Genomic DNA, 15,142 nt, shown 5'->3' on the forward strand with positions numbered 1-15,142 from the left:
TGATATACAAGTCGATGCAGTGTGTAGTGAGACTGAGGAAGAACAGACAGATGATAGGGCAAAATTGTAGTCAGTAGGATGAGGTGAAATGTGACATCAGGGCAAAAATGAAAAAGGGTGATGAGCACAGGACTAAAGATGTTATAGTTGAACGCACACAGTATACAGAATAAGGTAGATGATCTTGTATTGCAGTTAGAGATTGGCAGGTATGACGTGATGGACATCACAGAGTCATCGCTGAAAGAAGATCATAGTTGGGAGATTTATATCCAAGGACAGGCAGATAGACAGAGGGGGTGGGGTGGCTCTGTTGGTTTAAAAAGGTCTAATCCTTGGAAAGAGATGACATATAATTGAAAGATGTCAAATCTTTGTGGGTAAAGTTAAGAAATTGCAAGGGCAAAAGGACCCTGATAGGAGTATAACTGAACAGTAGCCAGGATGTGGGATACAAATTTCAATAGAAGAAAGAAAAGGCATGTAATCAGGGCAATGTTATGATAGTCATGGGGATTTCAATATGCAGACAGACAGGAAAAATCAAGGGTGGTAATGGATCCCAAGTGAGGGAATTTGTAGAATGTCTAGAAGATGGGTTTTTAGAGCAGTTTGTGGTTGAGCCCACTAACAGAAAGGCAATTCTGAATTGAGTGTTGTGTAATGAATCAGATTTGTTTAAGGAGCTTAAAGTAAAAGAACCCTCAAGAGGCAGTGATCATAATATAATTCACCCTGCAGTTTGGGAGGTAGAAAATAAAGTAAGATGTATCAGTCTTACAGTGGAGTAAAGGGAATTGAAGAGCCATGAGAAAGGAACTGGCCAAAGCTGATTGGAAGGAAACACTAGCAGGGATGACGGCATAAAAGATATGGCTTCTGAGGGCAATTCAGAACACGCAGGACAGTCAAATGCCAAAGATGAAAAGTACTCTGAAGGGAAAATGAAGCAACTGTGGCTGAGAAGGGGAGTTAAAGATAGCGTAAAAGCAAAAGAGATGGCATATAATATAGCAAAAAATAGTGGGAAGTTAATGCATTGTGAAGCTTCTAAAAAAACCAACAGAAGGCAACTAAAAAAAGTCATACAGGAGGGAAAAAATGGATAATGAAGATAAGCTATCTGATAATATCAAAGAGGATACCAATTTTTTTTAGATATATAAAGAGTAAAACAGAGCAAGAGCGATAAATGATACAGGATAGGTAGCAATGGGGAACAAAGAAATGATGGCCAAGCATAACTAAGTATTTTGCATCAGTCTTCACTGTGGAAGACACTAGCAGTATGCTAGAAATTTGAGAGGGTTAGGACCAGAAGTGAGAGTAATTGCTATTACTGAGGAGAAGATGCTTGGGAAGCTGAAAGGTCTGAAAGTGGACAAGTCACCTGGATCAGATGGACTACACCCCAACGTTCTGAAAGAGGTATCTGAAGAGATTGTAGAGGCATTAATAATGATCTTTCAAGAATCACTAGATTCTGGAACGATTCCGGAGGACTGGAACATTGTAAATATCACTCCACTCTTCAAGGAGAGGCAAAAGAAAGAAAATTAAAGATAAGTTATCCTGACTTCAGTGGTTGGGATGACATTAGAGTCCATTATTAAGGATGAGGATTTGGGGTACTTAGAGGCTCATGTTAAAGTAGACCAAAGTCAGCATGGTTTCCTTAAGATGACATCCTGCCTGACAAACCTATTGGAATCCTTTGAGGAAACAGTAGACAGGATAGACAAGGGAGAATCACTAGATGTGTACTTGGATTTTCAGAAGGCCTTTAATACATGAGGCAGCTCAACAAGATAAGAGCCCATGGTATTACAGGAATAACAGCATGGATAGAAGACTGGCTTACTGGCAGAGGCAAAGAGACAGAATAAAGGGGACAATTATGGTTGGCTGCTGGTGACTTGTGGTGTTTAGTGGGGGGTGAATATTGGGATTGCTCCTTTACGTATTATATGTCAATGGCTTGGATGACAGAATTCATGGCTTTGTGGCTCAGACTGCATATGATAAAAAGTTAGGTGGAGGAGCAGCTACTGTTGAGGAAGCAGGAATTCTGCAAAAGGACAAAGTAGCAGATGGAATATAATGTAGGGAAGTGTATGGTCATTGCCTTTGGTAGAACAAATAAAAGTGTGGACTATTTTCTAAATGGAGAAAATTTAAAAATCAGAGGTGCAAAGGGACTTGGGAGTCCTTGTGCAGGATTCCCTGAAGGTTAATTTGCAAGTTGAGTCAGTGGTAAGGAAAAACAAAGAAACACAGAAAGCCTACAGCACAATATAGGCCCTTCGACCCACAAAGTTGTGCCAAACATGTCCCTACTTTAGAAATGACTAAACTCTTTATTTTAGCCCTCTATTTTTCTAAGCTCCATGTACTTATTCAAAAGTCTCTTAAAAGACCCTATCGCATTCGCCTCCACCACCGTTGCTGGCAGCCCATTCCACGCTCCCACCACTCTTTGAGTAAAAAAAAACTTACCCCTGACATCTCCTCTGTACCTACTCCCCAGCACCTTAATCCTGTGTCCTCTTGTGGCAACTATTTCAGCCCTGGGAAAAAGTCTCCGACTATCCACATGATCAATGCCTCTCATCACCTTATACACCTCTATCAGGTCACCTCTCATCCTCCGTCGCTCCAAGGAGAAAAGGCTGAGTTCACTCAACGTGTTTTCATAAGGCATGCTCCCCAATCCAGGCAACATCCTTGTAAATCTCCTCTGCACCCTTTCTATGGCTTCCACATCCTTCCTGTAGTGAGGCCACCAGAACTGAGCACAGTACTCCAAGTGGGGTCTGACCAGGGTCCTATATAGCTGCAAATGCAATGTTAGCATTCATTTCAATAGGACTAAAACATAACAGCAAGCATGTGATGCTGAGGTTTCACAAGGCATTGGTCAGACCACACTTGGAGTCCCACTATCTAAGAAAAGATGAGCTGGTATTGGGAGAGAATCCAGAGGAGGTTCACAAGAATTATTCTGGGAATGAACGGGTTAACACGTGAGGAGCGTATAATGGTTCTGGGCCTGTACTCACTGGAGTTTAGAAGACTGAGGGGCAGATCTCATTGAAACCGATCGAATATTGAAAGGCCTAGATAGAGTGGATGTGGAGGGGATGTTTTCTATAATGGGCGAGTCCAGGACCAGAGGGCACAGCTTTGGAATAGAGCGATGTCTATGTAGAATAGAAATGAAAAGGAATTTCTTTAGCAGAAGATGGTAAACCTGTGGAATTCATTGCAAAGGACTGCTGTGGAGGCCAAACAACTGAGTACATTTAAAGCAGAGGCTGATTGGTTCTTGGTTATGGGAAGATGCACCCATAAGAATCATGACTCTATATGCCTTATATGAACCTACTGGCAATGGTCTAGAAGCAGACATCCAGGAACTACAACTGTACTTAAAATAGCACGTGAGCATCAAACTAGCAGAATATGCATGGTTTGAATTCTTTAAAGAACTGAGCATAGCCAGAGAAACAAAACTTAAAATTTTACCTTAGACAATGTTTTATCACAGAGTCCATCCATGATTGCAACAAGTTTTGCCAAAATCTCAGCAATATGGTCATTATAATCCTTGGTAAACAGAAAAAAAAAGTTATGCTACATTAAAATATACCAAATATACATGAATCATCAATGTAATGCAAAACTTTGGCTTTATTTATTGATGTTTAGCTACTACTTCTGTGTTGGATTTAGGGAATTTATAACAACTGAAGCTTTCAGAAACTAATTGTATCCAGAATACACATCAACTTCCTTTACAAACACAATAGAAAAAGAAAAAAGGCAGAGGTATATGAGAAAATTGAGGGGAAGGAAGGAAGGAAATTAATCTCTTCTTTTACCAGCATATTTATCAGAAACTGTAGTAGTAGGCCCACTGTTGTTCAGGGTTGACCATAGATATTGCATTCTATCTATGCAAGCTAGAACAGTACAATATGGTGAGCAAGCTATTGTCCATGTAGCAGGCTCACCGTCTTGACACAGCTGATCAATCCAGAGGAACAGCAGAGATTGATACAGTTTGGCACCAGTGGTGTTGCCAGTCAGTGTTGAACTCAGTGTCAGACTGCATTAGAGACTCTAGCTCTAGATTTTTCCCCTTGGGGTTTACTGTCAAAGCCTTCCCACCAGCAGGTATAGCTTCAAGGTTTGAGATCAAAATTTTCCTTCTCCTAGATGAGCTGTCAACCATGGCTGACAAGTCCCATCTGCCCGAAGTGAATGGCTTTAAGGTGCCAGTAACCTGCCTTTGTCAGTAGAAATGGTTCTGTCGGGTTTAGTAGCTATGCCACATGTGAAGGCCAGGAGCTGGACTTGGTTGTCAGGGGCCATTTGAGATGCATACCATTAAGTGCATTTAATAGGTAATAGGAGCAACTACTACTGCCTGGCCATGACAATCTTAAGGAACCTAGAAACTGTTGTACTGGAAATTAAATGCAAACAACTTAATCAGTATTAATGCCTCCATTTTGACTACAAAAGGGAAAAGTATCACGCGATGTGAGAGACAATTTATTCAACTCAAATACAGGGATATGTTGCTCTTTGCTTAGTTTCCCAAAACACTACAATTTTATTCAATGTCTTTTGCTATACTCAAATCTTTATTGCCCGGCATTTGTCTTTGCAACTTACTGGCCATCTCCTAACTTTATTTGAGGCAGGTTTAAGTTCATATTGCTTTTTATCAAGTTATTTTTCATAGATTTTAAAAGACTAGCAACAGGGGACAAACTGCTTTTTACATTCACAAGAAACTGGAAACTTCCAAGGACAAGAACATTATATATTGTTGGAGGCCAGGATAAGCAAGAGTTCCAGATGGCACATGCAGTGACCAAAAGGGCTGGTGCCCCAAATACTGTATGAACTGGATAAGTCTTAAAACAAAAGTGATGTATTTGGTACAAAGTTGATTTTCGACAAGTATTAAAGTATTACACCGAATGTAATCAATTATTTTAAATGAAATTTAAAAGTTCTCAAGGTCAACAAATGAGATAACTGGATAAGTTATATATCTTTCACTTTCATTCTGAACAAGTTATGAATTTTTGAATGGTCTATGAACACTACCTCACTATTCATTTCTTGCACTTCTAATTTATTTACTTTTAAGAGTTTATAGTAATAACTTTGTGTTGCCCACAAAGGAACAAATTTCACAACATATGTCAGTGCTAATAAATCAAATCTGATGTTAACAGCAGTTTCTTTCATAAGAAGACTAGTAAATGACATATCTTTGACTTTCATTCTGACTGTAAGCTATCAAAGTATTCCAAAATTCCAAAACTGCTTATAGATCAATGTGTCATAACTTACAAGAACTGGGAATGTATCAGTATGAGGATACTCACAAAAGCACCTTAATACAATACCACAAGGCCATCTTCAATGTACTTTTGTTTCAGATAAGAAATCCCTAAACAGAACTCCAGAATCTCTATATTTATACAGGACTGGTTGCAGATGGATTGACATTAGGGGTGATTGGAAAACAAACTTTACATTTCAGTAAAAAATTATTAAGAGGACTCTTCCTAGCACATAAAAAGACAAATCTGATAAAGAAAATTACCTAAAGTCATATTAGTCATGGAAATAGAGGACAAAGGTTTGCTTGAGTGGAAATAAAAGGACATTCAGAAAGAAGTGCTGACAGTGATAATTTTGGTAATAGATTTCCAAGTGGAGACACATTCTCAACATACAAATAATGACATAATACATATATGTCAAACTCAAGGCCCGCGGGCCAAATCCAGCCCGCGGTGGAATTATCTTTGGCCCGCGAGATAATATCTAATTACTATTAAAGCTGGCCCCAGTAATCGAAGCGCCTATGGCATATGATATGGCTAATGCTGAGTTTATTCAGGTACCAGGTTTTCAGGGTTTTTAGTGTTTATTCGGCAGTCTTCTTCATAAGAAACGGAATTTGTAAAGTGAAACACTTTGCAGTTATTGCAGAGACTGAGACACATGAGAGCAGGCTGAAAAAACGGAGGCAACAAAAGCTGCGTTCGCAAGCGTCCGACTGATCCAGCCCGCATGAAGCTGCATTTTGCTCAATCCGGCCCGTGACCTAAAATGAGTCTGACACCCCTGACTTAATAGAAAAGTAACTTGTTCAGAATGAAAGTGAAAGATATATAACTTATCCAGTTATCTCATTTGTCGACCTTGAGAACTTTTAAATTTCATTTAAAATAATTGATTACATTCGGTGGAATCTTTAATACTTGTCGAAAATCAACTTTGTACCAAATACATCACTTTTGTTTTAAGGTTTGTCCAGTTCATACAGTGATAAAGTCCCACATAGGAGATTAGTGGGCAAAATTAGGGCACATGGTATTGGGGGCAGAGTACTGATATGGATTGAAAATTGGCTGGCTGACAGGAAACAAAGAGTAGCGATTAACGGGTCCCTTTCGGAATGGCAGGCTGTGACCAGTGGGGTACCGCAAGGTTCGGTGCTGGGACCACAGCTGTTTTCAATATACATTAATGATTTAGATGAAGGGATTAAAAGTAACATTAGCAAATTTGCCGATGACACAAAGCTGGGTGAACTGTCAGGAGGATGTTATGAGAATGCAGGGTGACTTGGACAGGCTAGGTGAGTGGGCGAATGTATGGCAGATGCAGTTTAATGAGGATAAATGTGAGGTTATCCACTTTGGTGGTAAGAACAGGAAGGCAGATTACTATCTAAATGGAGTCAAGTTAGGAAAAGGGGAAGTACAACGAGACCTAGGTGTTCTCAATGAAAGCAAGCATGCAGGTACAGCAGGCAGTGAAGAAAGCTAATGGCATGCTGGCCTTTATAACAAGAGGAATTGAGTATAGGAGTAAAGAGGTCCTTCTACAGCTGTACAGGGCCCTGGTGAGACCCCACCTGGAGTATTGTGTGCAGTTTTGGTCTCCAAATTTGAGGAAGGACATTCTTGCTATTGAGGGAATGCAGCGTAGGTTCACAAGGTTAATTCCCGGAATGGCGGGACTGTCATATGTTGAAAGATTGGAGCGACTGGACTTGTATACACTGGAATTTAGAAGGATGAGAGGGGATCTGATTGAAACATATAAGATTATTAAGGGAATGGACACGCTGGAGGCAGGAAGCATATTCCCACTGATGGGTGAGTCCAGAACTAGAGGCCACAGTTTAAGAATAAGGGGTAGGCCATTTAGAACAGAGAGGCGGAAAAACTTTTTCACCCAGAGAGTTGTGGATCTGTGGAATGTTCTGCCCCAGAAGGCAGTGGAGGCCAAATCTCTGGATGCTTTCAAGAGAGAGTTAGATAGAGCTCTTATAGATAGCGGGGTCAAGGGATATGGGGAGAGGGCAGGAACGGGTTACTGATTGTGTATGATCAGCCATGATCACAGTGAATGGCAGTGCTGGCTAGAAGGGCTGAATGGCCTACTCCTGCACCTACTGTCTATTGTCTATACGTATACCTCAAGGATACCTTTTTCATTCTTATATATAGTATTAACTTTTCAACAAATTCTAAATGCTCAGATTGTCAGTCACTTTTAAAACAGCTCTTTGATATGAATTCCAAACCCAATATTAATGCAACAACATTTAGAAAATACCGAACAATTTTACCTTAGTGATATGGTCAAAGTGCCTCAGCATATTGTATTGCTTGGGCTGTAGCCGAGCTTCAAAGTGCACTCTGATTATGGGAATGTAGTGCACAATTAGCTGTAAACAACGAGAGGCAAGCGCTGCACAGATAAAGTCAAAAAGGTTAAAAATGAGCAAAAATGAACATCAAAGATATTGCACATAAAATAATCTGTTAACTGGGCATACCACCCAAATAACCTGCATTTACTACAAAACTAAATTCTCATTCCACATGCCAGTTCCATTTCCCTATTTTTTATTCCTCTTTTCGTTACCCCATAACTACAGTGTCTCTGCTCCAATCAAGCAATGCTTTCCTCAGGATTATTATCTGGGAAAAGTTTCTCCTTCTGTCCATCATTTAACCTTACTGTCCCAAATCTTTAAAATAGTTCTGTAATAACTTTAAATGCTTCTCAGAAACAGTACCATGATTTGTTTTCTCCTTTTTTTGTTTGTAATTCCTCAAAGGAATTAGCAGGCTTGGGAATGTGCACAACAATTTTTTTACTGTCATAAGATCCACAACTTTGCAGGATGCTAACTACAAGCTAACAGGGATTTTATATAATTCAGCATTGCTTCTTGACTGTTTTATTTTAAAAACCATCTTGTAACCATAACCTGTGTTCTTGTCTATCATTTCTTGTACACCAGCCCTCCTAAATCCCTCTGCTTTCCAAGGTTACTTTGTTTTCCAAGCGAAATAAACTTTTAAAAATCAACATGTATCATATTATATTTATTGACATGGAGTCACAACTATGATTTTGAATCATTCAACCCTCTGAACAATATCTCCTTGCATTTTCCTTTGATGTTCCAATTTAATATATGTGCTATTACAGTCATTTGCAAATGTGAACACCTTTCCTATCCGTACATTCAAATCAATTTATTAGTGACCAGAAATTCCCTATGAAGAACCAAAAACCACTTTGAAAATCTTTAAAACTCTATTTTTTTTTCTGACGATTTGCTGTATCTCATTTCCCTCAATTCTGAAAAACTATTATCCTTGAAAGGAGTACTATATTCAATACTCATAGCGATCGCTTGGGCAGAATGGTAGCTTAACAATTAGCGTACTGCTTTACAGCACCAATAGTAAGAACGGAGTTCGATTCCCACCGCTGTCAGTAAGGAGTTTATACGTTCTCCTGTGCCTGCATGGGTCTCTTCCATGTGCTCCGGCTTCCTCCCACACCCCAAAGGTGTATGGCTAGGGTTAGTGAGTCGTGGGCATGCTATGATGTACTGGAAGCATGGTGACAATTGTGGGCTGCCCAGTACAATCCTTGCTGATTTGATTTGATGCAAACATACATTTCACTGTGTGTTCTGATGTCACATGTGACAAATAAAGCTAATCATTTAATCTTTGATTTGCAAAAGGAGACTTCCTACTATTTTCTTTCTTTCAGTGTTCAGCCTTGTGCATCTAACCAAAGCAACGCTGATTTGCTAGGAAAATAAGTGCTGAATGACAATGCATAAGGCAGACAGAAAGCAGCCAAACATTTCTAAAGTTCATTTTCATTGCAATTTTGGTGCATTAGAATTCTGCTAAATATTACAAAATGACTTTCTTTGCATTCATGATTGGGGTTCAAAACAGACATATGTTATTTGATGCAGATTTGGTTGCTATTACTTGGCACTAGCTTAATAAGTGAAATGCTTTACTGGTCTAACCTACATTGTTTTCAACTGGGAAGTTACAATGTTGAATCATATTCCTGAAGCTAAACAACAAATTGTAGGAATGTATGATACCCAACATCTAAAGAAAGAAAACATTGCAGATGAGACTTAAATTTGTCAAGGGAAAGTTATTAAAAAGAGAGAAATTACCGTAGATGTCGGATTATAAGCCGCTACTTTTTTCCCATGCTTTGAACAGCATTGAACATAGCGGCTTATAATAAGGTGCGGCTAATAGAAAGTTTTTTCCCATGCCGCCAAAACATTTTGCCTCGTAACAGTAGACCAATAAAATTGATGAGTAGTTCACAGAGGTCCAATGAAATTGTACGATAAATCAAGCGCACTTCACAAATTATTGTAAATCAGCCATTTGTACTCACCCTCATCAACATGGAAAACACTCGAAGAAAAGCATATGATGCAGCTTTTAAGTTAAAGGCAATCAATCTGGCGGTTGAACAAGGAAATCGAGCTGCTGCGCGTAATCTTGGCATACATGAATCGATGGTGAGACGGTGGAGATTTAATTTGGGACTGCCGCTTCAGGTCAGGAATGGCTCACGTGATATTAGACAGCAGTACAAGGGAGGGAGGGAGCGAAACTGAGGATTCCGCTGCACCGAAACTACTAGCGATTCAGTAAACAAAAAAACAGTAAAACTCGTGTGTGAATGGTATCGGGCCAATAAGGACACAAGTGTCCGATGTTACCAAATACCGGTAGGTATAACAAAGTTTAGCCTCACCAAATATGTGTAGCGAGGGTTTGGTTTGGGGGAAAAAGGAGTATAAATAAGAGCAGAATGTAAGGGGAAGGCAAAACGCGTTCTGCAATAAAGCCACGCTGCACTGTAATCCGGTGTTGGTTGTCTCTCTTCCAAAACGAACACAGGGCAGAATTTGAAGCCCAACACGTGTAATATCTTTCTGTGTAAATATCTCATATTACAAGCGGCCGAAAATCCGGTGCGCCGAAAATCCGGTCCGCCGGAAATCCAGTGCGCCGAAAATCCGGTCCGCCGGAAATCCAGTGCGCCGAAAATCCGTTCCGCCGGAAATTCGGTGCGGCCTAAAATCCGAAGCGGCCTGTATAATTTAAAAAATGATTTTATTTCTAAAATTAGAGCCAGCGGCTTTTAATCAGGTGCGCTCTGTAGTCCGGAATCTACGGTACTAGAGGACATAATCTCTGCTCTGCAATACACAGTATCTGGTGTCAGGAAGGCAACCAATCCACAATATGCGCAGGAAAAGCTCCACGTCAGATTTGGAAAATATGTTGCATGTACAATAACTTCCCTTTCATGTTTACCTGCCATTATCTGATAAGCAAAAATGGATCTTAACTATGTTAAATGTATTCCTGAAACTTTTTTAAAACCAGTACCCATTTGCCAGCCCATTGAGTTCTAAATGAATTATTCAATGGGTTCTGAATGGGAGTGGAAAATTCCTAGTTCATTACAAAATATACTTAATATAAAATGAACAGGGCCTGAATTAATTAGAATTAATCACAGCAAAAAAATTATTGCTGACAATAGGATAAATCTAGATGCAACAATGAATTTTGAAAGATGAGAAAATCTACAGAAATCCAAGCAACACACACAAAATGCTGGAGGAACTCAGCAGGCCAGGCAGCATCTATGGAAAAAAGTCATATTTGATATTTCAGGCCAAGACCCTTCATCAGGACTGGGGAAAAAAGATGAGAAGTTAGAGCAAGAAGGTGGGGGAGAAGGAAGGTGGAATCTGGAATCAGAAAGGAGAGGGGAGAAGACCATGGAAGGGAAGGGAAGGGGGAGGAACACCAGACAGAGGTGATAGGCAGGTAAGGAGATAAGGTGAGAGAGGGAAATAGGAATGGGAATGGTGAAGAGTGGGGGCAATTACTGGAATGTTGAATGAACTTTGTAATCTTGGTTATAACGCTAGTGAAACAAAAACCTCCGTTACCTAAATTTTTGGTAGTTATTGTTTTCAGTCCAACAACCTGTAATGCACCTGCTCCAAGTACAAGCTGGCAGCTTCGTGAATTAAAATGCTAAAAAAGGGAAAGATGTTTAAGTGCCTTCAATTTAATATTTATTGCTTAAAACAGCACTCTAAATGGCATTAAGTATCTGTATGCAACATAATTATAATACTAAATTATTCATAAGCCACATAATCAAAGAAATCTTCAAAATAATCACAGATCACTGATATTACTCCATTAATGCTAACCTAAAATAATGAACTCTAGATAGTTATAAGCAAAGGTGTGAGTAACCCAGTTACATCAAAATACTGTAAAACTTCATTTCTAAGTTTACTTATATTTTAATTTAGTCCATCCACAAGGTTAAAGAATGCGAGGATTTTAAAACTCTGAAGGAATATAAGTTACACTTCTCTTTAAACACTAAATATATAAATTGTGCATGTTTTGCACACTTTGTGGAAACAAGGAGAAATTGAAACAGTCAATCTAACTCAGAGATCTTCAGTGGAAAATCAATTTGGTGGTTCAAAGTTAATTTGTATGTACAAATTATACAAGTATTGAGATTTGTCTGCTTACAGGCAGCCACAAAGCAAGAAACCTGAAAGAACCAATTAAAAAAAGACGAACAACCAATGTGCAGTGAAGGGGGGGTGGGGGGGAGGAACCGAATCATGCCAACAATAAAAGCAAGCAACAGCATTCCAAAGCAAATTGCTAAAACTGCCCAATGCATCACCAGCACTCGACTACCCAATGTCAAGGACATACAGTGCCTTGAAAAAGTATTCAGCCCTCCAACCCTTTGATCACATAAATGAGTATTACAACCAGGAACTTTGATCAATTTAACTGAGAATTTTTTATTTCTGAATCATGTACTCCTTTTTTCACAGTAGAACCCAAAAAATGGAAAATTGTAAAGCATGAGAATTGAAAAATTCAAAAACTGAAATGTCAACAGTTCAGAAGTATTCACCTCCCTTTGCTCAGTCCTCAGTTGAACCCCCTCTCGCAGCCATTACAGCCAGTTGACTTTTTTGACAAGCCGCTATTAACTTTGCACAACATGATGGAGCAAGATCTGCCCATTCCTCCTTGCAAAATTGCTCAAACAGTGCCAGATTAGTTGGGGAGTGGTGGTGGGCAGCAATTTTGAAGCCTTGCCAGAGATGTTTGATTGGGTTAAGGTCAGGACTCTGATTAGGCCACTCAGCGACATCAATTTTCTTCATCTGAATCCACTCTGGAAGTGTGCTTTGAGTCATTGTCCTGCTGAAAGACAAACTTCCTCCCTAGCTTAAGCTTTCTGGTAGATACTGGCAGGTTTTTATCCAGGATCTCTCTGTGTTTAGCAACCATCATTTTTCCATTAATCCTGACCAGATTTCTAGTCCCTGCTGTTGAAAAGCATGCCTGTAGCATGATGCTATCTCCACCATATTTTACAGTAGGGACAGTGTGGCCTGGCTGATGTGCAGTATTAGATTTACATCACACATATTGCTTAGTGTTGAAGCCAAAGAGTTCCACTTTAGTCTCATCTGACCCCAAGACTTTCTTCCATATCTTTACAGTATCTTCTAAGTAACACTTTGCAAAGTCTTCACAGGCAAGGATATGCTTTTTTTAGTGGTATGTATGGCATAAATCAACAATGTGCATCAGCCAGGTGACACCATTCCTACCGTAAAGTATGGTTGTGGTTGCATCATGCTATGGGGATGCTTTTCAGCAGTAGGGAGTAGAAATCTGGTCAGGATAGATGGGAAGATAAATATCGCTAAATTCAGAGAAATCCTGGATAAAAATCTGTTAGTCTCTGCAGGAAGCTTAAACTGGGAAGTTCATCTTTCACAGCAGGATAATGGCCCAAAGCACACTGCCAGAGCAACCATGGAGTGGCTTCAGATGAAGAAAATTTATTGTCCTTGAGTGGCCCAGTCAGGTCCCTAACCTTAACCTGATCGAACATCTTTGAACATCGAACACCACATGATTGCTATTCACCACCGCTCCACAAATAACCTGGCACAACTTGAGCAATTTACAAGGATGAATGGGCAAATCTTGCTTCATCACGTTGTGCAAAGCTAATAGAGACTTATCCAAAAAGACTACGGGCTGTAATATCTGCAAGAGGTGGTTCAACTAAGTACTGAGCAAAGGGGGATGAATACTTTTGATCTGCTGACATTTCAATTTTTGAATTTTTAGTTCTTCATGCTTTATAATCTTCCCTGTTTTTTTGGGCTCTACTTTGAAAAAAATGAGCATGAGATTCCCAAATAAAAATTTTCAGTTAAACTGATCAAAATCCCTGGTTGTAATACCTGCCTATGTGAACAAAGGGTTTGGGACAGAATACTTTTTCAAAACACTGTATATAGAGATATACTGGAAAAAGGCCAGCAATATCATGAAGGATTCCACTCACCCAGCTCATAGAGTGCTCCACTCCCACCAGGGAGGAGGCTGTGTAACATCCATGCCAGGATCACTGGACTCTCCCCAAGTAGTAAGCCTGATCAACATCTCCAACCACTACTCACCCCTGCGCACTCATTACCACCACTATTTATCATTTCCTGTCAGAGTCACCTTATGTACAGAGAGTCCTGCCTCTAGTGTCACTTTAAGTACATAGTTTGATTATAAGCTATCTTATGTATTTCTATTTATTGTGTTCTTTATCTTAGTGTGTTTTAAATATGCTACATCTGATTTGGAGTAACAATCGTTTAATTTTCCTTTACACTTGTTTACTGGAAATGACATTAAACTCTCTTGAAATCATCCTTTGGTGCTGGAGATTAGTTTAAACATAGTCAGAAAATAGTCATTTTTAAATCTGCGATCAACCATGCTACAATTGTTCTCAAAGAATGAAGGGTTATCTTATTGAAATATATGAACTTAAAGGGGAACAATGGGGGTTGGGGCGGAAGATGTCACGAGATTGCCACTCGTGGAGGAGTCTTGAATGAGAAGAGAGTTTCAAAATAAGAGGCTAGTCATTCAAAACTGAGGGGCGTAAAAATTTATTCTTGCAGAGTACGGTGACTCTCTGCAATTCTTTACCCAAAGTGTTGTGGAGGTAAGATCACTAGAAGTATTTGGAAGCTCAGACAGAACATTAGCAGAAGACAATGAGTGGGAATAAAGGGAGCCTTTTCTATTGGCTGCCTGTGACTAGTGGTGTTCTGCAGGGATCAATGTTGAGTCCACTACTTTTCATGTTATGTGTTAATGATCTGAATGACGGAATTGATGGCTTTGTGGCCAAGTTTGTACATAATCCAAAAAAGGTGGAAGACAGGTATGTCAAGGAAGCAGGGAGTCTGCAGAAGGACTTGGATAGATTAGAAGAATAGGCAAAGAAGTGGCAGGTGAACTACAGTGCAATGAAGTGTATGGTCTTGCACTTTGGTAGGAGTAAAGGCAGAGACTATTTTCTAAAAGGGGAGTGAATTCAGAAATCAGATGCAAAGGATTTGGGTCCACTTCAGGATTCTCTAAAGGTTAACTTGAAGGTTCAATTGGTAATAAGTATGGGAAAGGCAACCTAGAATACAAAAGCAAGAATGTAATGATGAGGCTTTATAAATCATTGGTCAAACTGCATTTGGAGTTTTGTGAGTAGCTTGGGCCCCATATCTAAGACATACCACAGCTGGTGGCACAGTGAGATCAGCGCTGGGCTCGAGAATGGAGGTTCCCGAGTTCGATCCAGTGACAGACCACTTTCATCTTAA

General features: G+C 39.7%; 1 protein-coding gene across 6 annotated transcripts in view; it reads right to left on the minus strand.

Annotated features, from left to right (window-relative positions):
- vps54 (VPS54 subunit of GARP complex) overlaps nucleotides 1-15,142 on the minus strand; it is a 99,031-nt gene that overhangs the window by 14,045 nt on the left and 69,844 nt on the right. For all 6 annotated transcript variants that reach the window (XM_073051208.1, XM_073051209.1, XM_073051205.1 and 3 more), the window contains 3 exons: nucleotides 11,360-11,447; nucleotides 7,670-7,791; nucleotides 3,526-3,606 (listed from right to left, as the gene is read on the minus strand). In XM_073051208.1, the coding sequence (XP_072907309.1) occupies nucleotides 3,526-3,606; nucleotides 7,670-7,791; nucleotides 11,360-11,447 (291 nt within the window). The remainder of the gene's footprint in view (nucleotides 1-3,525; nucleotides 3,607-7,669; nucleotides 7,792-11,359; nucleotides 11,448-15,142) is intronic.

Source organism: Hemitrygon akajei, chromosome 7, assembly GCF_048418815.1.
Source record: "Hemitrygon akajei chromosome 7, sHemAka1.3, whole genome shotgun sequence".
NCBI lineage: Eukaryota > Metazoa > Chordata > Chondrichthyes > Myliobatiformes > Dasyatidae > Hemitrygon > Hemitrygon akajei.